Genomic DNA, 24,572 nt, shown 5'->3' with positions numbered 1-24,572 from the left:
ACGGCGCAGCATGGTTGGCCGAGGATTGGAATCACATAAACCTCTTCGGGTCCGGGGCCCAATTGGACATCAATGTAAGGAATCAGCGGCGTAATTGAAGCGAGGCAGAAGGAGTCGGATTCCTGGGCAAGTGCGGAAGGGGTCGATTCCTTCAGGCCGTTGCCGTTATACCATTGCTGGAACTCCGGCCAGGTATGTAAACATGGGATCACGATGCGAACAAGCTAGAGTAGGGAGCCAGCGATCCTTTCTGAATGACGCTACCGCTTCGCGCAAAACATCATTGGTTCATCCGTTCTGGATGTCCGCATCCTCCGCCTCCGATGGCAATCTGCCCTGACCTGCCGAAAAAGGGCATCCGGGGCCGGCCATTGCCTACCTCGGGATTAACCCGGAAGCAGATAGCACAGAAGTGGAGGCCCCGGATTCCTTATCAACCCGCCCATCCGGCCTATCGCCGGTTCCGCCCGGCTCGCTGCAACATCCCCAGCCCCCCCCCGACCAGTTTCGAGTGTTGCGTTGAACTCCAAACTAAACTAAGAAAACGCGAAAGACAATCCAGTAACTTCAAAGCATCCGCAAACCATGGAATACAAGCGCCAACCCCCGTCGCCCGCCAGAGTGCAGCCTCGCGTGATCATCCACGGCGGCGCGGGCAACCTCACGCCCGCGACGCTGACCCCGGACCGCTACCGCGCCTTCCGCGCCGCCCTCCTCACAATCGTGCGTGTCTTTTGTAAACCTCCCGCATCACAAAACCGTCTCCATCTAACATTTGCCCTAGATATCCCGCACCCACAGCTTCATGACCACGCCGACCACCACTGTCACCAGCAGCACCACCACAACCGGCAGCGGCAAGAGGAGCACCCTCCCCACCGCGCTGGAAGTGGCAACCCACGCGGTCGTCCAGCTGGAGGACAACCCTCTCTTCAACGCCGGCCGCGGCGCCGTGTTCACGCGCGACGGCACCAACGAGCTGGAGGCGTCGGTGATGGTGTCGCGCGGGCGGGCCAAGCGCGGCGTGGGCGTGTCCGGGCTGCGGCGCGTGCGCAACCCCGTGCTGCTGGCGCGCGCGGTGCTGGAGCACGGGGACCAGGATTTGCGGCCGCGGTCGCGGTTCGCGCGGGCTGCAACCGCCGGGGGGCAAGCAGCTGGCGAGGGGGAAGAAGCAGGCGGGGAGGCGGGGGAGGCGGAGTTGGATGTGCCCTCCGCGCAGGGGCACACGCACCTGCACGGCGCGTCGGCGGAGCAGCTGGCGGAGAAGTACGGGCTGGCGATGGTCGAGCCGGCGTACTTCTTCACGCAGCGCCGGTGGGACGAGCACGTCCGCGGGCTGGAGAGGGAAAAGGAGGGCGGGGGGCTCGCCGCGTGGAGCGCGGACGAGTTCCTGCCCCAGGGGACGGTCGGGGCCGTGGCGGTGGACGAGGACGGCGTGGTGTGCTGCGCTACGAGCACCGGCGGGCTGACGAACAAGCTGTCGGGGCGGATCGGCGATACGCCGACCGTGGGCGCCGGGTTTTGGGCTGAAGAGTGGATCGAGAGCGTCGACGTAGACGCGGGATGGGGGAGGACGGGGCCCGCCGTGGTTCTCTCGGGCGTGCTGGGGCGCTGGCTGGCTGATTGTGTGCCCACCCCCCGCATGTACACCCCGCTGCCTGTGGGTCGACGAGGTGACCTTGTGACGACGCGGTCCCTTGCTATTTCGGGCACGGGCAACGGCGACTCGTTCCTCCGAACGGCAGCTGCCAGAACCGTCGGCTCCATCGCTCGCTATGCTTCGAAATCTTCCGCCGCGGCGCTGTCTAAGGTCACCGGACCCGGCGGCGAGCTGCAGCGAAGCGCTGGCGACCGCTGGGGCAGGACGGGCGAGGGCGAGGGCGGCATGATCGGGATCGAGTGCGTCGTGGTGCGAGACGCCGAGGGCAACGTGGTCGAGGCCCGGTCCCAAATCCTCCAGGATTATAATTGCGGCGGCATGTTTCGAGCGTGGGTCGATGACAACGGCGTCGCGTTCGCTCGGGTATTCCGGGAAGACCAAGAACTCCCTGATTCGTATGCCGGCGAGGGAACGCCGGAGGACCCTCGACGATGGCGCGGCGAGAAGCTGGGTTAGATGCTCAACAAGGAGAATAGAGCGCCGAGATCCTGCACCGCAAAAATCCGCTTGACTTGCAAATGAGATATTATTTCCGTAGATGTTTCTGGCAGGCTGGCCTTCCTCGCCTGCCTCCGTGGCAACGCGTAACCGACCGATTCTATGCTACAGGGAACGCCGCCACCAGAATGCTGACCGTCATGAATGCATACAAAAAATACATGTCCGAGCCTCGGGGGCTGGAAGAGAAGAGTTGGGTCTGTCGAGGTACCGTTTCGGATCGTGCCGCTTCTATGCGAGCATCTTCTCGTTCGATGGAGGTGGTTGCGGAACCTGAGGACGGGTCAGCATTGATTCCCTCACACCGTTTGCGGCACACTGACTTCCAGCTTTGTCTGCCCTGCGAACATCTTCTGGAACCCGATGCCAACGCCCTCGATGACAGCAAGTAGGATGGCGCAGCTGATGGCACCGTTTCTGGCTGCCTTGTAGCCGCCTCGAATAGCGAGACAGCCGCCGGTGAAAAAGCCAGCAATCTGTGACAAGTTAGGATCGGGGTGTCTGTAGGTGACCGACAGTGGGGCTACGTGCAATCGCGTTGTAGGCGTCCTCCTTTTTCCTTATGCCCTTGACGGCGCAGTCGAATGTGCTGAACATGCCGCCCCAGACGCCGAAATTGCCTCCCAGTACCGGCGCCCGCATCTTGATGGCCGTGATGGCGCCTAGCCGCCGTTCGCCATATGGGCTGTTTCTGAAACCCTTGACACCGTGCCAGATCGTTCCGCCGACAGCCTAATGCAGGAGCCCATGTGTTAACTAACTGCAAGATCGCGGCAGCCCAGTCGGTGCTCGATGCCGGTGCGCCCGATTCGCGCAGCACTGGCACAAGCGGATGGCGAATATCGAATAAGGGTACGTACGCCCATGCAAAACGCACCGCCGAAGTCATTGAGGATGACCCACGGGCAGGGGTCGCGCGTGTGATCCATTTTGATGTGAGGTTATGGAAAGTCCGCAGGGCGTTGCAGCCCGGTGTGTTTTGCGACCAGCGCGTCAGAGAACTGTAGGAAGGGCGGAAAGTAGAGCAGCGAATCAAATCCGCCGCTCAAATATCGTCGGTCGATAGGCTCGGCGCGCTCACAAACTGATGTCGATGAGGTGGGCGGGACTTGTCGTCTCGTGGTGTTGCGGCCGCGCTTCCCGATGATTTCAGAATGCCAAAGAAAATTGTTGCGCTGACAGGGATCCGGGCACAGACCATCGCCCCAGGCGGGTGGGCCTTGGTAGCAGGGGAGGGAGAGAGCGGAAGTTGCTCCACTAGGGGTGGGCCGATAAGAAAATCCACAATGTCAATCATGTGCTGCCATCATCCTTTTCAAGTCCAGCACTTTGCTCGAGCTTGGGTTCAATGTCAGCCGCTTTTCCGCGGCTTCGATCTGCTGGCAACTTGCTGTGCTTACTGGGTAGGGGTCTTGCCCAGTTTGCGGTGTTTTTGTCACGTGATGTATGTATATATCCGTCAGTGTGCGCGCAAAATCGCGCTGCAGCGAGTTGGCTGTAGATGCCGGTGTGCACCTTCACGGAACACGGCACAGAATCACATCATCACGCCGTGTTCCTTTGAGACACACAACCAGCGAACACTATGACCTCCCAATGTCTTGTCCCAGCTCCCCACGCTCCCGCCCCGCCACTTCGGCCGCCAACAAGGGGGTGTTTGGCTTCTCGACCCCTGCCGGAGCATCGATCAGCCCCTGCCCAACAGTGGCTTTGTTTGGGGTAACTGGGAACTCGGCTTCGTGGCGGCCGCTCCGCCGCCGATTCGGAAGACCTACCAATGAGGTATATGAACAGCGGCGTCCTCGCCTCACGCGACTTCTGCGCTCCTCCGCTGATCCAACATTCCGTGTCACTTTCCGCCTCTGTTTGCCAAATCCCGTAAGAGCGGTGAGATGCGTCCGTCTTTCTTCTTCCGACCCGTGCGCGCTGGCATATGAGCCTCTGTCCAATGGCGCAGAGCACCCCTGGGCTCGCGTCATCCCTCAGATCCGATGAGACCTCGTGCAAACAGGAAAATTCCGGAGCTCATGGCCAGCGTGCGGTACAAAGCCGTGAGGGCCCCAGCCCTACGAGTCCGGTTCTGCGGACGTTCGTCTGGCGGTTTGGTGGCCAGCGACGCAACAGCTCGTCAGACATGGCCCTGCTGGGCACGCCTGTCTTCCGCGCGTGTTTTGACCCCTGGAGCCATGATCCGCACGACGAAGCCAGTGATGGAGGGGAGGGGCGCTGCGAGGGATGCAGGAAGATCGACTCCAGAGCCAGAGAGGCGGCGGCAGCGGCGGCAACCACGCGGCCACCCCACGCTCCCACGTCCGGTGAGTGTCATGTTTTCCCGTTTCGGTGTGGCTGCCCATCTCGATCTCGCCCAATCTTCCCTGCAAGCCCCCCACGCCCGCGCAGCGACCCCGTCTCGGCCTGGCGGTAGTCGTACCCGACGGAGGGGGGTGCAGCAATCAGCATCAATGTCGCCCACACTCTTGCCTCGACGCTAAAACGACCACACGCCTGAAAAAGTCGGGACGGGAAGCGGCGTTCCCCGTGGGGTGCTTTCCCCGGGAAACCGTCGGGTGCCATCTCTGCGGGCCTTTTGGCGTGCCGAAGCCACCAAAGCCCAAAACGCGGGGGAGCTGCATCCCTGCTGGATGGGTTCTCTGGAGGGCGGAGGCTCCAGCTTAGCGCGGGGCCTCAGTGGCTTGCACCCGTTCACTCTCCAAATCGTGCCATCGGCTTTTGATCGTTACCCGCAGTTTGGCCGAGACTTCCACTCGTCATCCACAATACCTGCCATGAACCAGGCCCTTGCTCCCGTTCCTCTGAATCCTGGTCTTCGCTAACGGCGTCGCTCGCTACGTCAGGCGGCATCGCGACCATGACGGCCCTGCAGGCCCGCGAGCTCGACGACGGCTGCCCCGACCAGGCCCCCGAACAGCTGCAGGAGCTCCGCCACGACGGCTCCGTGCTCTCCATCGCCGTCTCCGACAAGTACATTTTTGCCGGCACCAGCAGGGGCGAGATCGTCGTGTGGTCGCTCGGCACATACCAGTTCGTCCAGACAATCCAGGCACACAAGCGCAGCGTGCTGTGCCTGCTGCTCTCCGAAGACAACAAGTACCTGTTCTCGAGCGCGTGCGAGCCCATCATCGGCGTCTGGTGTCCCAAGACGCTCACCCGTCTCTACGAGATCTACAGCACGTACGACGTCGGCGATGTCTTCAGCGTGGCGTACTCGCCCCAGCGGGAAACGCTCTACCTCGGCACGCAGACCCAGGACATCCAATGGATCAGCCTGAAGGACCCTTCGAGGCGGGTCCCCTACGACTCCGCAAACCATCCCGACAAGCGCCAACACCGCTTCTTCGATTCGCGCGCGGTGGGAGGGACGTCTACGCCGAGGCGGATGGAGGAACACTATGCGCTGATCCCCAAGGCGGCGACGGTGCTGGAGATCGACGACGGCGCAATCCGGCAGTATGCGCACTACGGCTGGGTGTTTTGCATGCTGGTCGCAAAGGGCCCGACGGTTCTGGCCGACCCGGATGAAGACGTCCTGATCTCGGGCGGCGGAGACGGCACCATCAAGCTGTGGAGGCTGTCCGACCACGGGCCCGACTACGATGACGGGGTGTTTGGCGATATCGAGGAGATGATGTGTCTGGGCGAGGATGACAGCGACTCGGTCATGTCGATTGCTATAGACGGTTCTTTCCTCTATGCCGGCAAGCTGCAGGGCATCATCGAGCTGTGGGATCTCGACACCAAGCAGAAGCTGCGCGTCATCAAGGCCCACGACGGCAATGTGAACACGCTTCGCATGAGCTTTGGCCTTTTGTGGAGCGGGGCGACGGGAGGGTCAGCATCGGTGAGAGACATCCCCCCTCGTTCAACACTGACTTCTGTGGCAACGGGGCTAACTCTGACTAGAAGCATAGCACGGTGCACTACGGCAGGGATAAGCACGGCTTGTCGCAGAACGTCAGCCAGAAGTACCAGTGCCTGAACCGGTGGAAAGCCCACAACGCCAAGATCCTGTCATCAGCGGTGACCGTCCACCGGAGCGACCAGCTATTCCTCACGGGAGCAAATGACAACACGGTCCGTGTCTGGCGTGTTAATGGAATACCGACAGAGGCCGAGCAAGAGGTCGGCGGATCCGAGAACATGATGATCGCGTCGCTCCGCGACTTCGTCTCCTTCAAGACCATCTCCTCGCGGCCCGAGTTCACCGAGGATTGCCGCAAGGGCGCTACGTTTTTAGGCTCCCTCTTCAAGCGTCTCGGCGCCCAAGTGGAGCTGCTTAGCACGAGCGGGCTGCACAACCCGATTGTCTTCGCCAAGTTCAGCGGCAAGCTCGAGCCTGCCGAGAAGCGGAAGCGCATCCTGTTCTACGGCCATTACGACGTCGTTCCCGCGGACATGAAGGGCGACAACTGGCAGACCGACCCGTTCAAGCTCGAAGGTCGCAACGGCTACCTCTACGGCCGCGGCGTTAGCGACAATAAGGGTCCGGTAATCGCTGCGCTCTACGCCGTCTCGGATCTCCTCCAGGCCAAAGTCCTCGACTCGGACATCGTCTTTGTCATCGAGGGCGAAGAGGAGTCCGGCTCGCGCGGGTTCCAGGAGACTATCCGCAAGCACAAGGATCTGATCGGCCACATCGACTACGTCCTCCTCGCCAACAGCTACTGGCTCGACGACGAGGTACCCTGTCTCACTTATGGCCTGCGCGGCGTGCTGCACGCGACCGTCTGCATCGACTCGAAGTATCCGGACCTGCACTCGGGCGTCGACGGCAGCAACCTGCTCTCGGAGCCGCTGTCCGACTTGACGCTGCTGCTCAGCAAGCTCAAAGACGCCAAGAACCACGTCAAAATCCCGGGCTTCTACGACGGCATTCTCCCCCTCACCGCCGAAGAGGAGCAGCGGTACGACGACATCGCGCGCATCCTGATCCGGCGCAACCCCGCCAACGGGCCCGTCGAAGCCCTCAAACGCAACCTCATGGCGCGCTGGCGGGAGCCCAACCTGACCATCCACCGCTTCAACGTGTCCGGTCCGGACGGCAGCCTCATCAGCAGCCACGCGGCCGCCAACCTCAGCATCCGCCTGGTGCCCGGCCAGGAGGTCGAGCAGGTCATCGACTCCCTCCGCGCCTTCCTCAAGGAGCAGTACGCCGCCTTCGGCAGCGAGAACTCGCTGACCGTGCGCATCGACAACAAGGCCGAGCCGTGGCTCGGCGTCCCGGGGAACTACATCTTCCGCACGCTCGAAGAGGCGGTCATGCGCGCGTGGGAGCCGACAGCTACCGCGGAGGAGGAGGGCGCTGCGAACGGCGAGGGGCAGGGGGAGGGAACGGTGGCTGCTGCGCTGCCGGCGAACCCGACGAATGGCGAGGCTGCGCCAAAGTCCAGGAAGCCGCTTTATATCCGCGAAGGCGGGTCGATCCCGCCGATCCGGTTCCTGGAGAAGGAGTTCAACGCCCCCGCGGCGCACCTGCCGTGCGGCCAGGCGAGCGACGCGGCGCATCTGGATAACGAGCGGTTGCGGGTGCTTAATCTGTTGAAGAGCAGGGAGATTTTTAGTACCGTCTTCCGGAAGCTCTGATTAGGGGTGGGGGGTGGTTCGACGAGCTCGCGTGGTTGGCGTCGAGATGGTCAGCGCGTTGGTCGAGCAGGGGCCTACAGGCAAAGAGTCTTTCGCAGTGCTTTCTTCGTCTTAAGACGCCAGCCTGATGCTTATAGTGATGAGTTCCAAGTTGATAGATACCCTTGCATCTATGTTCCTCATGCTCACCGGTATTGTGTGCGCACACGCATATATTGCCGCGTTGGTAAAAAGTAAAGTCTTACCTTGCTTCCCCTTGTCTTTCAGGCTCATCATCATTTTCCATGTTACGCACCCAGCAAAGCCCGTCCCCTCCCTCGTGTCCATTTCTCTCAACGACTTAGCAGAAAAGAGACGTGACTACCCCGCCATCGGCGTTGCAAGCCAATTTGAACACATAACCGTAAAAAGGGAGCAACTATGGTCATTTATCTCTCGCGCCCCGGCTTCCCCGGTTTCCCCCTTCCTTCCCACTTGACTTCCGCACAAACCACCCCCTCCTCCCCCCCCCCCAACAATAAATGGCCAAAAAGGCGAAACCAGACCCGGCTCTGAGCTCAACATCCGACCATGCCACACCCTCAATCAACAACCTACACCACCACCCCAGCAGCAATCGCCATACGACCTTTACTTCGCGGCCGTAGTCGAAGCAGCCGTAGTTGTCGCCGTCGCCGTCGCCGATGCAGTCTCAGTCCCCGTTCCCGACCCGGTCGAAGCATCCGGCGGAGAGGAAGGAGGGGAAGGAGAATGGAGCTGGCTCGCGGTGGCGGTGGACGTGGTGGGCAGGATTGTGAGCGTGGTCGTGGTCGTGGTCGCGGTCGAGGGCGGGGCCTTGGTAGGGGTGGGGTTGAGCTCCTCCGTGCTGGTGGCAGTGACGACGGCGGTGCTGGTTACTGTGAGTGTTGTGCGCTCGATCTCGGTCTGTGTCACCTTTTGCGTCTGCGTCTCTGTCTCTGTCTCTGTCTCTGTGGAGGTCCGGGTTGCGTTCACCTGCGCTGTGGCGGTGGCGGTTGTGAGCACGGTGACTGTCGCTGTCGCTGTCGCTGTTCGGGTGAGGACCGTGGTTTCTGTTGCTGTGACCGTTGACGTGGCCTGGGTGAGCTCTGTTTCGGTCAGGAGCGAGGTGATGGTGCGGAAGGCGGTGGAGGTCACGACCGAGGTGGTGTTCCACTGCCTCGTCACGTCCAGCGTCGTGGTTGCCGTCAGCAGGTCCGTTTGTGTTGTGTAGACTGTGTTGAGCGCCGTTTCCGTGACGTTGACCTGGGCTGTCTTGGTCGCGGTCGTGACGAGCGTGGAGTTGACCGTGACGGTGGAGGTGGCGGTCACCGTGAGCGGGACAGTTGTGGTTCTTGTCGCAACTGCCGTGGATGTGACGTTGACTTGGCTGGTCACATCGACCGTGCGGTAGGAGGTGATGGTCGTGGGCTGCGTCTGCGTTGACGTGATGGTCTGGTTGAAAACGCTTGTCACGTCTACGGTCTGCGTCGTGGTGGACGTGGCCGTCTTCCACACAGTGGAGACGCTAGTTACGTTGACAGTGTTGTACACCGTGGCGAAGACGATGGAGTAGCTCGTCGCCGTTGTGGTGGTCAGGACGGTGGACGTCGTGTCAACCTCAACTGTGCTGGTCCGCACGGCTGTGGTGGTCGCCGTGACCAACGAGCTCTCGGTTACCGTCGTCTTGATGGTAGTCCGGATGGGAAGCGGCCTCAGCGTGTAGCTGGTCGTGGTCACTGTCACGAATACGGTGGAGGTTACTTCTGACTGCCCCGGCGGACTGCTGATCGGAGGCAGGGTTGTCAGGCGCGTGTTGGTGGTGGTGGTCGCCCCAACGCCGCCGACGCCTTTGCCGCAGAGGCCGAAGTCTGCCTGACATCCCGAGCCACAGTGAGCGTCGTCGGCGCCACACCAACCGTTCGAGGAGCAACAGTTGCCGTACTCCGAGCCCAGGCACGAGTACCCTTTGGCTGCACCACAGGTCCCGTCGGTCGAGACGTCAAGCTGGGCCAGCACGAGGCCGAGCAGCCCCGAAATTGCGACGATCAGAGACAACGGGCGCATTGTTTACTGCTCAGTCACGGCGCGGGCGCCAAGCGGAGAGGAGCTGCAGAACGACCGTTTCCACCTTTTACACATGGACTCACATCCGAGCCCTCCTGTTATATGCCTACGAGCTGATCTCGAGGTCGGTCAGCAATCTCTCTGGATAATATGGCAGGCCCCATGTGCGCCATTTCGACGCCAGGCACGCGATGTAGTGAAGGATTTTGAAATTGCCGGTTGCCGCAGCTGACGAAGCTCGATATACCAGACGGCTAATGTCCATACCAACTCAAATGGGGCATCACCCAAGATATTTCCCTCCAATAAGAAACCCAAAGTCGCCCAACGAACACGGTGTGAAAATGCCATGGCCGTGGAGATGCAACAACCGTCATTTCGCCATCTAGTAGCACATGCGGCCGAGGAGGCAATGCCGCCTCGAGAGCCGAAGGCAACGTTCCAATGGTTACGTGGGGTAATAGGGGCATTCACAAATTGCCCTTCCCGGGCTTGGCAGGAACGGAGGGTGGCCATCCTTGCGTCTCTAACAGGCGTTCTAATTTACCAGGGAGGCTCTCCAAGGGCGCTATTCGCTCGAATCAGGTCCCGGCTGCACGACCTGCCGGCAGTTGGTGGCTTTTAGATTGAATGCGACTGTATCTGCTCGTTTGAGGTGCTTGGAGCCTTTCTGCCATATGCTCGAAACGGTGAACGCTGCTGGTCTTGGGGAAAGGGAGTGACTTACCGTAGTCACAAGCCCAGCCACGTCATTACCCCAGCGAAACTGAAGCAACGTGCGGCAAGGACGGTGCCGAATATCATCGGGGCTTGATTGCCGCTGCTTTCCTTACCAGTTTTTGATCTTGTGGACTCTTTCTTCTCTTTGTCTGGGCGCGTGTCAACAAGCAACAACAGGAGGGTATCTCGGACGGTCTGGGGCGGAACGAGCTCGTGGTGACTCTCAACGTTCAGGAAAACACAAGGCTCTTGTGGCATCGACGCATAAGGTACTGCCGTGGGGCGTGGCCCAGTCAAGGGTCTTGTATGCGCCGACGACTCCAGACGAGGGGACACCGCGAATGATGAAGTAGTCCTCTGGAGCTGGAGCGTGTACCGGTCGCCCGAGACGCCGAAGTGACAGAACCGGAGGTTTGGCTCGGCCGAGCTCAGCACGGTTATGGCTAAAGAGGTCCCGCCAAGACTAATTTCGGAGACTGCCGCTTACAAGTATTTACAATCGCCACGGGGAGAGCGGGGCTACGACAGGGCCGCGACGGGCCGCGACGACTTCGAGCAACATCAACAACGAACAATCGTAAAGACTCGTAACAACAACTTTACAATACCTCAACCAAATCGAAAAAAAAGAAAACGAGAATAACCCGTACCTTAACTATAACCCCTATCCTAACTATAACCTAAACCCTAACCAGCGGGGGGCTGGCGCTGCCCCCCGCACCCCCGGCGAACTAACCGCCTGGCGATAGTGCAAACGCCTTGGCGATAGTGAAAACGCCTTGGCGATCGGGGCTGCGTAATAACGTTGTAAAAACATTGCCGACAATTGGCCGAAATTAGTCTTGGCGGGACCTCTTTAGCCATCAGCCTCAGGACCCCGGACTGGAACACCGAGATTAGGATCCACCGGGCCCGGGGTCCCATAACAGGCGCTGTTGGAAGGTACGGTGGGATCCAACAGTGGAGAATCGGTACCTTATTTAAGGCCGCCGCTGGCTGGTTCGGGCATTCAAGCAACCATCCCACCAACCCACCGGGAGTCAATCAATCAATTCAAGCCTTTCAGCCACTGATACCGGACAGTATCTTGTATGTAAATAGATGATGACCCCATCTGGGTTATGCTCTGGGTTAGGGTTGCTCCATGCAGGGTTTGCCCTGCATGGCCCATGCACCCCACACACACTGCCAAGAATATCTTGGCAGTGGTGGGAGCCTCCCCACTTTGAATGCATCATCGCTCATTCCACCATTCTATCTGCCACCGCATATTGCGTGCCTCCGCATCAGCCACTGTTCTTCAGCGCCCAACTACCGCCCAACGTGCGCCCTCTCTTCTCGGGTCTTCCTTCGATACACATCTTCAACGCATTGCTATCGAGTGTACGGATCGTGAGAGCTTCAATTGATCGCTTCCGCGCAGTGGTTCCAACAAGAAGACGTGCAAGGGTCCGGTAGCGACGAGGTGGTCAAGCTCGAGGTGGTCAAGCTTGATGTCGCCTTTCCAGACCCAAATAAACTTGACAGCAGCCTCGGCGTAGAGAATCTCGTGGACCTACGACCGCGCGATTCTGCAAGTGACACGATGGTGTCAACTGTTTACGGAACTATTCGAGCAATAATCCGCCGGCGAGCTCGTTCCTGCAGCGAGAACTCGGTGACGAATCCGGCTCACAGGGTCTTGGCGTGCCAGCGCACCCAATCAGGCCTGCTGTTGGGTGCATGTGCGACTGCGGCGCCGGCGGCAGGCGAGGTGCAGCTCCAGCTTCTCCACAAACGGCAACCATGTAGTGTAGTATAGTGTCGTGTATACCACATGGACACGCGTCTTGGGAGATGCACTAGGCTGGGACAGCCTTGGCCACAGCTCCGGTATAAGATGTCTCCACCTTCAGTGCTGTTTGGTTTCTTTGGCACTTAGACTCGGTGTGTGCTTGACCGTGGACATATCCCGAAGATGGTGTCGTTCAAGCAACTCGTGGCCGCGGGCTTCGTCTCCAACGCCGCAGCTACGTCCGTCAGACGAGGCACCACGCCGGTGGCGTCCATCTCGTGCAATGGGAAGGCCTACGCATACAACGGCATGGCCGGGTTCGGGTCCGTGGCCTCGGACGCTCGAGACCAGTACGGCGACACCATCAGCATCGGGTCGTCGGTGTCCATCAAGGACTGGAAGAAGACCGGTAACCGCTACACGGGCACTTTCTACGGCCTTCCGGACCGCGGGTGGAATACCAATGGAACACAGAACACCGTTCCTCGGGTGCACGTCTTCGACATCACCTTCACGCCTGCCCCTGGAGCGACTGCTGCCAAACCGTCCGGCCCGAACCTGCAGTTCCAGTACAAGCGCAGCATCCTCCTGTCAGGCCCGGATGGCCAGCCCATGACCGGCCTGGACGCCGATGCCACGGGCGGCCTGACCTACCCGGGATTCCCCACGATGCCCGCTGCCACGTACCCGGGCGACGGGTTCGGCGGTCCTGGTCCCGGCGGTAAGCGCATCTCACTGGATGCCGAAGGGCTGGTTGTACTCGACGACGGCTCGTTCTTCATCAGCGACGAGTACGGGCCGTTCGTCTACAAGTTCGACAACAAGGGCCAGATGGTGGCCGCCATCCAGCCGCCCGACGCGCTGCTGCCCATCCGGAACGGCAAGGTGAGCTTCAGCTCCGACACGGCGCCCATCTACAACAGCAGCCAGGTGCCCGACCCCGAGGACCCCGTCCACGGCCGCCAGAACAACCAGGGCTTCGAGGGCCTCACCATGAGCCCTGACGGCAAGAGCCTCTGGGTCATGCTGCAGTCGGCGGCCGAGCAGGAGGGCGGCGCATCGTCGTCTAAGAGCCGCAACACGCGGTTCCTCAAGTACGCGCTCCAGCAGAAAAAGAGCGGTAAGCAGGACAGCGACGGCGACATCGAGGTGACGTACGAGGCCGAGTACGTCGTGCAGCTGCCGACCTACGTCAACGGGAAGGGCAAGACACGCGTCGCGGCGCAGTCCGAGATCCACTACGTCTCGGACACCCAGTTCTTGGTCCTGCCGCGCGACTCGAGCGCCGGCCGCGGCCAGGACGATCCGCTGTCCCGGTACCGCCACGTCGACGTCGTGGACATCTCGGGCGCGACCAACATCAAGGGCGCCAAGTTTGACGACATCCGCAACGGAAACATTACTACCGGCGGCATTGACGATCCCTGTAGGTCTCCCTCCCGTTTCTCGGCTGGTAGTGGAATGCACCTGGCTAATGTGAGCCTGCCTCGGTCTGAACTGGTGATCCAGCGGACACTCTTGTTGCTGGTATCACCCCAGCGGAGCTGTGCCCTTTCCTCGACTACAACATCAACTCGGAGCTCAACAAGTTCACGGCTGCCAACGGCGACGCGATTCACAACGGCGAGCCAGTCAACCTGGGCCTGCTCAACGAGAAGTGGGAGTCTCTTGCTCTCGTGCCGGTCAACCCCGGCGGCGGCAGCTGCGGTGACAAGGACGAGTATTACCTCTTCACGGTGTCGGATAATGACTTCATCACCAACAACGGTGAGATCGCGCTTGGCTCTTGCTGGGGAAGTTCACAGGCGAGCTGACTTGGTTAGGGTACGCCAACTTTGGCAAATTTCACTACGTCGACACCTCAGCGACCGTCCCGTTCCTCGATAGCCAGGCGTTGGTCTTCAAGATCACTCTGCCGAAGGGGAGCAAGCCGCTGGTTGCGTAAGCCAGCCGTGGAGTCTCGTACCCGGTTGGGCGGCGGGCGATGTGAGGTGGGATGTATGAATTCTTGAGTCTACAGAGCTCCTAGCCTGGTAATCCTAATCGCAATACTCCAACACAACCCGGCTCGCTGCCTGCCTGCCTGCCCTCAAGCCTGCACAAATTTGTCCTTATTTGCCTCCAGCCACTCCCGGATCGTCATTGCCGGCCGGCCGCTGTACTTCTCCACGTTGGCGACGCCCTCCGCATATGTGCTGGGATCAAACACGGGCTTGCCCTCCGCCGTGGCCCTGTAACTGGCCACCAACTGCCTCGCGGTCGATTCCGGCAGCGCGTGATCCGCCATGATTGACTGCACGGCCTCGTCGTCGCTCGCATAGTTCTCCGCCTTCAGCTCCTTGCCCAACACCTCGCCCAGCAGCTCGATAACCTGGCCCTGCGGAACCACCTGCGGCCCCGCCAGGAACACCGCCTCCTTGCCCGCCCCGAGCAGCTCCGGCCCGTCGACCAGCAGCCGCCCACACACCCGTCCCATATCCTCGGGCGCGATGAAATCAAATTCCGCCGCCGGATACGGCGCCTTGATCACTCCTCCTGACGTCCCAGCCTCAGCAACCATCTTCTTATAATTCAGCAAGTTCGTGGCGAAGAAGCCCGGCCGCACGGCCGCGTACGCGCCGGGGCCGAACACCTCGGCCAGCGCGGCCTCGGTCTCGGCGTGCTCGAAGGGGATGAGGCGGTCCGGGCCGTAGGCGCCGGACAGGGCGGCGGCGTCGCGCGGCGTGACGGTGCCGCTGCTGAGGAAGACGACGAAGCGCACGCCGCCGTCGCGCAGCGCCCGCAGCGTGCCGCGCATGTGGTCGTTCGCGCCGCCGCCGAAGACGCGGTAGATGAAGGCTGCCGTGGCGCCGGTCGCGCGCGCCGCCGCCTGCACCGTCTCCGGCTGCGTCAGGTCCGCTTGCACGCGCGGGAATTTGTGGCTGCTGCTGTCCAGCAACGGGATCGCTTTGGACGGGTCGCGCAGCGCCAGGTGCACTTGCGCGCCGAGCGAGGCGGCCGTCTGCGCGGCCACCGAGGCGACGTGCCCTGAGGGCCCGAAGACGATGACTGTGGAAGAGGGCATGGTGGAGTGGTTGTTGGTGGAGGGATCTTTGGGCAAAGTGTGGTTGGTTGTAGAAGTTAGAGAAGGGCACGCAGCCGAGGATGTTGATGGCGCTGAGGGTGATGATGCTTCACTGGCTCGACAGCAGGAGCTCGAGGACAGGAATATATATACTTCTCCTGCCGATGATATCGTCTGGCATATCGTTGCCCTTCCGTTTGGCCCCCACTCTTTCTCTCGGACTTCGTCCCGCTCGGTAGTCCGGGATGACAAACACACCCCGCCGCGGCCATGAGCAGTGTAACCTTAAACTTCACTACCTCCGTTTAACGCCGGAGCGTGTTTGTAAGTCTAGTGTCATCCGGAGATATTCAAGGGGTTCACTATGCCACATCGGCAGCACCAGGGTCCGACGTCCGATGTTGCTTTAACGTTTCTGTTAATGCGGGTGGGCAGGGCAGTGTGTGGGACAGCTAACGCGCTAATTGAAGCGAAGATGCAAGGTGAGCTCTATGACAATGGTTATACACTATATCTACCGTATATAGTGTATAATTATTTAAGTTAGCGCAATTCGCACAGTGTCAATTTCTCTGTAGATTATTGCGATGCTTCGCTTTAAGCTTTGGAGGCAGACAGTCGCTGTGGGGTACCTGCAGGTACCAGGTAATTTCTTAACCCTAACTGAAAGCAGCAACGCAAGTTGATGGCAGCCTGAAGTTCGGAACGAAACCCCTGCTGCCACACCTGCGAGTGCGAATGTCGGGTGGGAAGCTCAACGGCGGTTGGGCCGCTCGGGCTGCACAATGCAGCTCAGTCGGTAGTCAGCGAATTGGGGGCCGTTAACTGCGTCATTGATGATCCTTCAGGCTGCAGCATGAATCCTCCCGCCCGGACCCAATGTTGGCGCGGAGGCTTTGAGCCTCCCGAGCCAAAACCAACCTTGCTGATGTGTTCCTCAACTTCTCTCTTCCTTTCCATGACATCGCCGCCGCCCTGACTCCGGGCGGGCAAACAAGTTCCGACAGCCCGACCGCCGCGCGCAAATTGTCGACCATGGCAGCCAACGGCACTTCCGGGTCCCTCCCCGTCATCTCCGCCTTGGAGACACTCACGGCGACGACGACAACGCCTGCCACCATTGCTGTCGCCGTCGTCGTGGGCCTGCTGCTCCTGCTGCACTCCCTCAGCCCGCGCGTCGACGCGCGCGAGCCGCCGGTCGTGAAGCCGCGGATCCCGTTCATCGGCCACGCCCTTGGCATGATGCGGCAGCAGGCGCAGTACCACGTCGCGCTGCAGCGCGCCACCGGCAAGCCCATCGCGACGCTTCCGATGCTGACCGGCAAGATGTACGCCGTCTGGGACCCCCACCTGATCGCTGCCGGCCTGCGCAACAAGGCCCTCTCCACCACCCCGCACATGAAGGCCGTCACGCCCGCCGTCACCGGCCTCAGCGCCCCCATGGTCGACATGCTGGGCAGCCCGGCCGGCGACCACCTCGTCGACCGCATCATGCTGCACGCGATCCCGCCCAGCTTCAAGGGCGCCAGCGCGCAGCATCTGACCACCACCGCGCTGGCCGGCCTCGCCCGCGAGCTCAGCGCCCTCGCCCGCCCCGAAAAACCACCCACACCAGCAGCAGCAGCAGCAGCAACAACAACCATCCCCAACACCTGGCTCTGGCTGCGGCACCTCCTCACCGCAACAACCGGCCCCGCGCTGTACGGCCCCGCCGACCCCTTCGCGCAGCACGCCCCGCACGCCGAGGCCGCGCTGTGGGACTTCGAGAAGGCGCTGCTGGCGCTGTCGGTCGGGCTGCCCACGCGCGCCGGCCGCCGCGCGCGCGCCGCGCTGGTGCGCGCGCTGGAGCCATACTATGCCGCCCGCCGCGACGAGGACGCCGCCGCGTCCGCGTTCGTGCGCAACCGCGCCGCCGAGCTGCGCGCCGCGGGCATGGGCGCCGACGATGTTGCGCGGCTCGAGGTCATGCTGCCGTTTGCGGCGCTGGCGAATACCGTGCCGCTGCTGTTCTGGTTTCTGGGGTTTGTGTTCTCGCGGAGGGAGCTGGTGGGCGCCTTGAGGGAGGAGGTCGAGGCTGCGTTGGTTGTTGGGCGGACTGAGGATGCGGAGGCGGGTGGTGGTGGTGGTGGCGCGTCGGTCACGCTGCGGACCGGCCCGGCCGTGGAGGAGCGGTGTCCCCGCCTGATGAGCTGCTACCGGGAGACGCTGCGATACACGGTGCACCAGGTCATCACGCGCACCGCCATGCAGGATACCGTTCTGGTGGGCCGGGACGGCAGGGAGTACCTGCTGAAGGAAGGCAGCGTGGTGCAGATGTCTATTGGCGCGTCGCATACGCAGGCCGAGTTCTGGGGCGAGGACGTGGACGAGTTCAAGCCGGGCCGGTTCCTGAGCCAGAGCCAGGGCGGCCACAAGGGCGGCAGCGACGGCGGGGACGGCCCCGGCAGTGTCAAGGCTATGCGGGCGGCACTCCAGCCGTTCGGCGGCGGCACCCATCTCTGCCCAGGGCGGCACTTCGCCTTTGCCGAAATCATGGCTGTTATGTCCACTCTGCTCCTCGGCTTCGAGATCGAGCCGCTGGGCGGCGACTGGACCCTGCCCCCGTTTGCCACGCGGTCCCTGATCGACGCCGTGACGAAGCCCGCCAAGCACGGCGAGGGGTTTGGCATCAAGATCAAGAGGAGGCCGGGCTGGGAAGACGTCCGGTGGAATTTTGAGCTGTAAGCGGGGGCTCTACGAGTCAGGGTGAGAATACTCCTAGCAAAGCAAAAGGACGTGCACTGCTCGTTACGTGCTAACGAGTGGTTTTTGCTGGAATAAGTCAAAAACAAGGTCAAGGTTATTCTTTGAGCTCGGCTTGTCAACTAAGTTGGTGGAATGCCCCCAATGCGGTGGGTTATATTCAGTCTTCCTTCCCTCATATCGTGGCATCACTCATACCGATGAATCCTCAACCTGGGCGCCATTAGCCAGCTTTGCTGCTGTTGTCGTCTGTCTCTGGTGCACCCCGAGCAATTCCCCGCGTCCCCGACCCAGCCCATCAAGGAAGTCCAATCCAGCATGCCCTTCTCGCCCGTGATTAGACGGTCGATCTGCCCGAGGGAGCGATTTCATGGCTCCGGGTAGGAGAAGTAATCAATGGAATGAAGGCGAAGTTGAAAACGCGGAAGTAGATGTAGGTTCGCCACTGGATGCTCGTGATGTTGACAGGAGTGATCTCCACGGCGAGAAAGGTGAAGATCCGGTTGGATGCCGTCGCAAGGGCGGCCGCCTCTGCCCGGACTGCGAGAGGAGCGTATTAAGCGGGCACTGTAAAGGCGATGAATAGTTGATCGTAAAAAAGCGTTCTCGCCCTATACGCGGCCGGGCGTGGACTTACGTAGCCAGGGGATCGCCAGCAGGCCGACAGAAGTGAGGATGTTGAACAACATGACAACGGCGGCAATGCTGTCGGCTCGGCACGCAAGGATCGACATGCAAGCGCCCTTTTTGCTTGCCGCCTTGCGATTTGTTTCCGCTTTGAGACCACCATCCAGCACCCCACCTTTTCAACTTCCCAGGCTCCTCAGCCAAGTTATGCACAGCCAGCATGTCCAGCTCCAAACCCACCCCTCCGCAAGAATTCCCAGGCGACGTGCCAGTTAAACTGCATCACCGCTCCGTCGAGACAGTAGGCTACGGCGACAGCGATGAGCTCAGCGCCGCGAGGGAATCCAGCCGCCGCCTTCGGAGCATGTATCGGCAGAAGATGCTCGCAAAGGGGGTGCGGGTTCCGGATTCACCACCCCCACCGCCACGGCTGGTCGACCAGCCACTTGTTCGAAAGCTCCTGGAAGCAGGCGGCACCGTCATCTCGGAGAAGACCGCGTTCTCCTGCCTGGTCAAGCACGCGTGTGGCACCCGGGTAACCAAGTTCTATCGCAGCGGAATCCGCCGCTCCGAAGTCGAGGCAATCCGCTTTGTTTCGGAGCATACCAGCATCCCGGTTCCGCGTGTCTACGATGTTGGGGACCAGCACTTTACGATGGAGTTCATTGAGGGCGAGACGCTTCCGGCTGCGTGGGACCGCTCGCTTTCAGCACAGGATAGGGCCCTGGTTATCCGGCAGCTCAGGGACTATATTGGCCAGCTACGCGCCCTCAAGAGCCCCGACGGCGTTATCTGCTCCTTTGGCGGCCGCCCAGTCGTTGATGCCCGCCGCTGGTCTTACTACGAGGCGGGGGTGGGCCGTTTCCCACGGAGGCTGCGTTTAACGACTTCTTGGTCTCGGATATCGTCGGCCATGCGAAGGTCCGCGACATGATCCGCTCGCAGATGCGTGCCGACCACGAGATTGTCCTCACACACGGCGACCTGCATGGGATCAATATCTTGGTGCGGCCGGGGATCGGCGTGGTGGCTATCGTCGACTGGGAGTTGGCCGGCTACTATCCCGAGTACCTCGACCTGCTCAGGCTCTTCCGCACGCCTGACTGGTCGTGTGGCTACTACAGCGCGCTTCTCGATATCTTCCCGAAGAGCTACGACGCTGAGTTTGTGGTCGACCAGGCCATCACCCACTGGAGCGGGCACTGATGACTTCTGATGGCCGGGCTTGAAAATAGCACCGAGGTACACGATTTGTGAAACACGTCGGGGATGAAGGGGCTTCTCTCTCCCTGCCAGAGGTCCAATCCGCAGCACATTCTGCGAGCTTTCCAACTATCACCAACACTTCTGGCGGATCGGGCTCCTTGACATCTTCCGGAGCCGGGGGGGGAGAGCTGTCGGTAACGCTCATCTCCTGTGACCACCAAATTATCATTGAAGTGGACGGCATGTGCCTAGTCAGACGGCCCTGTGAATTGAGGGCTCATTCGGCAGGCAAGTGATGATTGAATGGGATATTCAAACCCGCCGGATCTGAGGAAACCGCATCAGGAGTGATCAGCAAAATCCAGCTGTCCGATCTGCCACTCGTCCAAGAAATCAAACCCTAGGAGGTCCCCATAGACGGCCGGATTATCATGTTCACACGGTTCCAGCTGCGGCAGAGCGCACGCATCCGCCACACCGTTGTCTCGTGACTGCGACGGCGCGGGTGCTTCACGGAGGCCGGCGGGCGGCGCAACCAAGCACAGATTCTTCCTGGCCAGGATCTCCTCAAATATCGGCAGCGCTCTCTTCAAGACGGGTATTTCCCTTCCCTGGTCGAGGAGCAGCATGGTCTGGCTGATGGATATCCGAGCCATCGAGCGGGCGAGGTCTGTCTCGGCGGGATCGAGCGCCGTCTCGACGTGCAGAGCGAGCAGCGCGGTCATCGTGGTTACGCTGCCGGCAAGGCCATCGTTGTTAGCTGCTCCGTGGGTGCGTGCGTTTGACAGAGCATGGGGGGAAAGGGATGGATGGATGGATGGATGGATGGCACCTACAAGGAGATGGGGAAGTCCGCCAGGTTTCCGCTCGCCAACACCCGCATGGCAATCGTGTCCAACTCCAGCACGGCGGTCCGAAGCCGCTGTCGCGCCCATTCGCTCAGGTCCGCATGTTGAGACTGCTGCTGCCAACGGCGGTGCATCAGTCGGCACAAGACGCACTCGAACCTGTAGCTCATGGCTTGTATGTGCAGGTAGTAAATGTCCGTTCCGGTGTTGCCAGGTGCCACGTGCATCTCAGCGGCGAGGGATCCGCGCCACGCGTCGAGCGTGTGCATGATCGGGCGAAGGTCCTGCTGGTGTTTGCTGGTCACGATGGATAGACATTGTGCAACTGAAGGATGGTCAGTCAGTCAGTCAGTTTGCGGTGCCTGCTACGAATTAAATCTCCAAGACAAAGGGAGTAGGAGCGCGGATAGAGCCCAGCACATACATATTCCAGACAGCTCGCATTGGACAACGGGCAAGGCCCTTTGTTGAGGCGTGACTGGCGACAGCAGGCCGGATGGCGCGTCCGAGACTTCCTCCGGTTCCCAGTCATCTTCGGTCCTCGGCTTGATCGCGGGGGTGTCTTCGAGTAGTCGCGAGCGTCGGGGATTGGCAAAGACGTGGAAAATGTCCAAAGACTAGGTAACTACCGTAAGCACCAGGCAGGAAGAGCAGAACACGACGGGGAGAGGAGGGACGGGACGAACATAGAGAGCCCACCAGATCCTTCTGTACAACTTCAAAACCGCAGGCGGTTCGTCTTCTCGAACGCATCTGTGGCCGAGTCCGTCGGCAGTTAGCACCCGCAATGCTCGTCACCAGGCCTTCCAGAGTCCAGGAAAGAAAAAAAAAAAAAAAAAAAAAAAAAAAAAAAAAAAAAAAAAAAAAAAAAAAAAAAAAAAAAAAAACGCACATGTTGCGCAGGTCAAGCTTGGCCGCAAGGCGGACCGCGTTATGCAGCCAGTACCCAAAGTCCGGGTCGCTGGGGTGGTCGAGCACGATCATGCACAGGATGATGGATCCCTGCAGCATGACCAGCGGGTCGTCCTCGGCGGCGAAGTCGTGGACCAGCTTGGCCCTGCAGAAGAAGGACTCCTGCGCGGCTGAGCGGCTGGCGAAGCCGCAGCCCGAGATCAGCACGTCGGCGGGCGCGTGCACGCTGGCGGGCGTCAGGATGGCGCGCAGCAGGAACAGCGAGCAGGTGCCCGACCGGTAGCCGCGGATGAAATCGGCTCGGTTGATCACGGGGCAAAATGGGTGGACGTGGTCGAAGTAGGCCTTGATGAGGGCATCTCTGTTTGGTTCTGTTTGTGAGTACAAGTGAGGACAAGAAGGGAGGAGAGTTGGGGTAGGGGGGTTCCCAACAGAGTGTATCTTACAGATGGGCCGGGGGAGGCAGATCAAAGACGCCCTTCTTGACAAGATACTCCTTGTCGACGTCATCGAATTGGGGCAGCTTGATGCGTAGACAGTTCCGGGGAGTAAAATTGTTGTCCGACCTTGGGCAGTAGGTAGTGCCGGAAGTCGTGTGGCGTGGTCTGGGTTCGGTAGTTTCTTTCACCGCGTCGTTTAGGATGTTGAGATAGAGCAGATCTGGCTCCGTCTGACGCGGGCTTTGGAAGTCAAGCCGGTGTTCGGAGTCGCTGTCTAGTTGGCCACCGTTGGATGTAACCGGGATGCCTGTGGTCTAGGGACGGTTAGTGGAACCTCTGGAGGATCACCGCAGGAGCAGGACGGAGAGGAGAAAACATACTCCTGCAGAGCTCGGACTTGGCAGCACATGTATCACTTTCCTATGAGCCCCGGACTATGTTAGCACACTCCTGATGATGGGCGACCCTAGAGTGATCCACTCACTTAGTCCGACGCTTCCGGGCCGGCAATACGCAGTCCTTGACGCGCTCCCTGCTGGTACAGCTGCTGCAGGGGAGGCCAACCGCGGCCGCATCACATTTGACCTTGCGCAATCGGCAGGGCACACATGCCTTGTTGGCTGTGACGGGCCTTGTCCGCGGTTCTCCCGACGCTCTCGGCGGCTCGCTGCCAGAACTATTCATTGAAGGCGGGGAGGGGGTCGGCGTTTAACTAGAAACAATTGACTCAATAATAGCATGGAAGAATAGGACATAAACGGCAGGACATATGTCAGAACCAGCCTGGCCCAGGGTAGCGGGCCGGCCCACCGAGATTAGGATCCACCAGCTTGATGCCCAACTGCCGCCTAAGACTGGGCTCCTGATCAGGAGAACTCTCCTACAATACAATATCCTTAACACCACGATTGATTCCAGTTATATACATTGCTTATATCGTGATAGCTTTATCTTCCTAAGCCGGCGTAGCGGTTCTAACAATTAAAAGTCTTATTAGCTCGAAAACCTAGCCCTATCTCTAAATATATAGCCCTACGTATAGCGCTTAGTAGCAACTACTATATCTTCGAAAGCCAATATAAAGATCGATATTATCCTAGCTAGCCCGGATAACTAGGTAGCTTAGAACTACGAGTTTGTCAACAAGGTTAAGTATCTCGACCTACTTAACTACTTCGAAGGCAAGGCGGAGCTCCTCCTAAAGCCTATAATAGCTGATACCTATAATCTCGCCTATAAGCGTATCTAACGTAAGCTTTAGGAATATATCGTCGAACTATAAGCTTCTACACTAGCTATAGCTATAGGAGCTCTAGCCGATCTAGGAGTATCCGCTATAGGCAAGTAGTAGCCTAGCATTGCCTCTATAGCCTAGGATAACGATATAGATTCCTAGACCCTTTTTAAGAACAAGGGTCTATAAGAGTAGCCTAATGTCGAGGCATTGAACGGCTACTAGAGGAAGCTCTATAATAAGAGAGAGAAATAGTTCAACAATAATATTACTATCGTCATTTTATAGGTTAAGAAGAATCTAGATTATAAATATAAGGACTATAAACGTTAGACTAATTACCTTATTTAAATATTAACCTTTATAACTACTATAGTAGTAGCCAACTATTGGTCTATCTACTTTATAGAGTATATTAACCTTTAAATATAGTATAATAACCTTAAGAAGACTGCTTAGCCGACTATCGAAATAATAATAGAGCTTCGAATATATATTTATATCTACTTTAATATATTTAAATATTCTAGGAATATATATATTAAAAAGGCTAATTTCGAGAGGTAGCTCGTTAAATAGAAGAACCTAATAGATAAGACCTCCTTTCGAAAGATAAGCGAGACGAAGAATCTTAGTCTATAGTTCAACGAACTAATAGCTATATTAGAGAAGCTATTCCTAAGCTTTGTTTCCCTTTATACTATAAATAAGATAGAGATCCTTAAGAAGCTAACCTTTTAAGATATAGCTATAGAAGTCTATAAAGGAACGTACCTATTCCTTAAGAAGGCGCCTAACTATATAAAGAAAGGATCCTTCCTAATATATAGCCCTAGAGAGAAAGAAAATAAAGATCCTAAGCAACTAGAAGATTAGGAGGATCGCTTTAGGCGCTAAGCTAGTTATAAAGAGGGAGCTAGAATCAGCTAATCCCACTCTAAACGTAAGCTAAGTATACCTATAGCTTCTAGTACCTCTATAAGGTCTTTAAGTATATTAAGGAAGTGCTATGTCTATAATCACTTCTATCTAACTAAGTAGTACTACTACTTAAACCCTAAAAGCATACTACCTAGGTAGGAACTTAGAGAATATATTAAAGTTTATATAGAGGCTAATTTAAAGGCCGATTCAACTCTATAAGTAGAGGCCAATAGGCTTTAGATAAAAAGGTCTAAGAGT

General features: G+C 59.1%; 10 protein-coding genes across 10 annotated transcripts; 6 read left to right on the top strand and 4 right to left on the bottom strand.

The window, feature by feature from the left end:
* Nucleotides 1-63: 63 nt before the first annotated feature.
* THITE_2109557 (uncharacterized protein) lies at nucleotides 64-2,438 on the top strand. Its single transcript, XM_003650229.1, has one exon. The coding sequence runs from the start codon at nucleotides 806-808 to the stop codon at nucleotides 2,114-2,116; it is 1,311 nt and encodes a 436-aa protein (XP_003650277.1). The 5' UTR covers nucleotides 64-805; the 3' UTR covers nucleotides 2,117-2,438.
* A 1-nt stretch (nucleotide 2,439) lies between these two features.
* On the bottom strand, nucleotides 2,440-3,304 carry THITE_2109554 (uncharacterized protein). The gene is made up of 3 exons (XM_003650228.1): nucleotides 3,019-3,304; nucleotides 2,690-2,890; nucleotides 2,440-2,634 (listed from the first exon to the last, which is right to left on the bottom strand). The coding sequence occupies exons 1-3, from the start codon at nucleotides 3,085-3,087 to the stop codon at nucleotides 2,458-2,460; spliced, it is 447 nt and encodes a 148-aa protein (XP_003650276.1). The 5' UTR covers nucleotides 3,088-3,304; the 3' UTR covers nucleotides 2,440-2,457.
* A 602-nt stretch (nucleotides 3,305-3,906) lies between these two features.
* Nucleotides 3,907-7,815, top strand: THITE_2109549 (uncharacterized protein). The gene is made up of 3 exons (XM_003650227.1): nucleotides 3,907-4,473; nucleotides 5,014-6,017; nucleotides 6,080-7,815. The coding sequence occupies exons 1-3, from the start codon at nucleotides 4,293-4,295 to the stop codon at nucleotides 7,757-7,759; spliced, it is 2,865 nt and encodes a 954-aa protein (XP_003650275.1). The 5' UTR covers nucleotides 3,907-4,292; the 3' UTR covers nucleotides 7,760-7,815.
* Nucleotides 7,816-8,389: 574 nt separating this feature from the next.
* Nucleotides 8,390-9,823, bottom strand: THITE_157851 (carbohydrate-binding module family 18 protein; the record flags this gene model as incomplete). The annotated part of the gene is made up of 1 exon (XM_003650226.1): nucleotides 8,390-9,823. The coding sequence occupies one exon, from the start codon at nucleotides 9,821-9,823 to the stop codon at nucleotides 8,390-8,392; it is 1,434 nt and encodes a 477-aa protein (XP_003650274.1).
* A 2,677-nt stretch (nucleotides 9,824-12,500) lies between these two features.
* THITE_2040983 (uncharacterized protein) lies at nucleotides 12,501-14,262 on the top strand (the record flags this gene model as incomplete). The annotated part of the gene is made up of 3 exons (XM_003650225.1): nucleotides 12,501-13,743; nucleotides 13,827-14,084; nucleotides 14,141-14,262. 3 exons carry the CDS (start codon nucleotides 12,501-12,503, stop codon nucleotides 14,260-14,262), a joined length of 1,623 nt encoding a protein of 540 aa, XP_003650273.1.
* A 144-nt stretch (nucleotides 14,263-14,406) lies between these two features.
* Nucleotides 14,407-15,381, bottom strand: THITE_157849 (uncharacterized protein; the record flags this gene model as incomplete). The annotated part of the gene is made up of 1 exon (XM_003650224.1): nucleotides 14,407-15,381. The coding sequence occupies one exon, from the start codon at nucleotides 15,379-15,381 to the stop codon at nucleotides 14,407-14,409; it is 975 nt and encodes a 324-aa protein (XP_003650272.1).
* Nucleotides 15,382-16,416: 1,035 nt separating this feature from the next.
* On the top strand, nucleotides 16,417-17,112 carry THITE_26576 (uncharacterized protein; the record flags this gene model as incomplete). The annotated part of the gene is made up of 1 exon (XM_003650223.1): nucleotides 16,417-17,112. A coding segment is annotated over one exon (696 nt), but the record flags the coding sequence as incomplete, so codon positions are not given.
* Nucleotides 17,113-17,308: 196 nt separating this feature from the next.
* THITE_2109547 (uncharacterized protein) lies at nucleotides 17,309-18,490 on the top strand. Its single transcript, XM_003650222.1, has one exon. It carries the CDS (start codon nucleotides 17,314-17,316, stop codon nucleotides 18,103-18,105), a length of 792 nt encoding a protein of 263 aa, XP_003650270.1. The 5' UTR covers nucleotides 17,309-17,313; the 3' UTR covers nucleotides 18,106-18,490.
* Nucleotides 18,491-19,129: 639 nt separating this feature from the next.
* Nucleotides 19,130-19,956, top strand: THITE_2141916 (uncharacterized protein; the record flags this gene model as incomplete). Its single annotated transcript, XM_003650221.1, has 2 exons — nucleotides 19,130-19,564; nucleotides 19,624-19,956. 2 exons carry the CDS (start codon nucleotides 19,130-19,132, stop codon nucleotides 19,954-19,956), a joined length of 768 nt encoding a protein of 255 aa, XP_003650269.1.
* Nucleotides 19,957-20,297: 341 nt separating this feature from the next.
* On the bottom strand, nucleotides 20,298-22,840 carry THITE_2141915 (uncharacterized protein; the record flags this gene model as incomplete). Its single annotated transcript, XM_003650220.1, has 7 exons — nucleotides 20,298-20,691; nucleotides 20,793-21,129; nucleotides 21,229-21,421; nucleotides 21,482-21,557; nucleotides 21,697-22,077; nucleotides 22,163-22,426; nucleotides 22,641-22,840. The coding sequence occupies 7 exons, from the start codon at nucleotides 22,838-22,840 to the stop codon at nucleotides 20,298-20,300; spliced, it is 1,845 nt and encodes a 614-aa protein (XP_003650268.1).
* Between the last annotated feature and the right edge of the window lie 1,732 nt (nucleotides 22,841-24,572).

This window comes from Thermothielavioides terrestris, chromosome 1, assembly GCF_000226115.1.
Source record: "Thermothielavioides terrestris NRRL 8126 chromosome 1, complete sequence".
Lineage (NCBI taxonomy): Eukaryota > Fungi > Ascomycota > Sordariomycetes > Sordariales > Chaetomiaceae > Thermothielavioides > Thermothielavioides terrestris.
Note: the sequence above shows the minus strand (reverse complement) of the source record. Positions and strands in the feature narration are given on the sequence as shown.

Excerpts from the sequence above, each read along its gene's own strand:
- THITE_2109557 (XM_003650229.1), top strand. The coding sequence starts at position 806 with ATGACCACGCCGACCACCACTGTCACCAGCAGCACCACCACAACCGGC.
- THITE_2109547 (XM_003650222.1), top strand. The coding sequence starts at position 17,314 with ATGGGCGCCGACGATGTTGCGCGGCTCGAGGTCATGCTGCCGTTTGCG.
- THITE_2109549 (XM_003650227.1), top strand. The coding sequence starts at position 4,293 with ATGGCCCTGCTGGGCACGCCTGTCTTCCGCGCGTGTTTTGACCCCTGG. Across the intron at positions 4,474-5,013 it reads ACCCCACGCTCCCACGTCCG|GCGGCATCGCGACCATGACG; the intron begins GTGAGTGTCATG and ends TCGCTACGTCAG. Across the intron at positions 6,018-6,079 it reads CGACGGGAGGGTCAGCATCG|AAGCATAGCACGGTGCACTA; the intron begins GTGAGAGACATC and ends AACTCTGACTAG.
- THITE_2109554 (XM_003650228.1), bottom strand. The coding sequence starts at position 3,087 with ATGGATCACACGCGCGACCCCTGCCCGTGGGTCATCCTCAATGACTTC. Across the intron at positions 2,891-3,018 it reads GCGGTGCGTTTTGCATGGGC|GCTGTCGGCGGAACGATCTG; the intron begins GTACGTACCCTT and ends CTCCTGCATTAG. Across the intron at positions 2,635-2,689 it reads AGGACGCCTACAACGCGATT|ATTGCTGGCTTTTTCACCGG; the intron begins GCACGTAGCCCC and ends AACTTGTCACAG.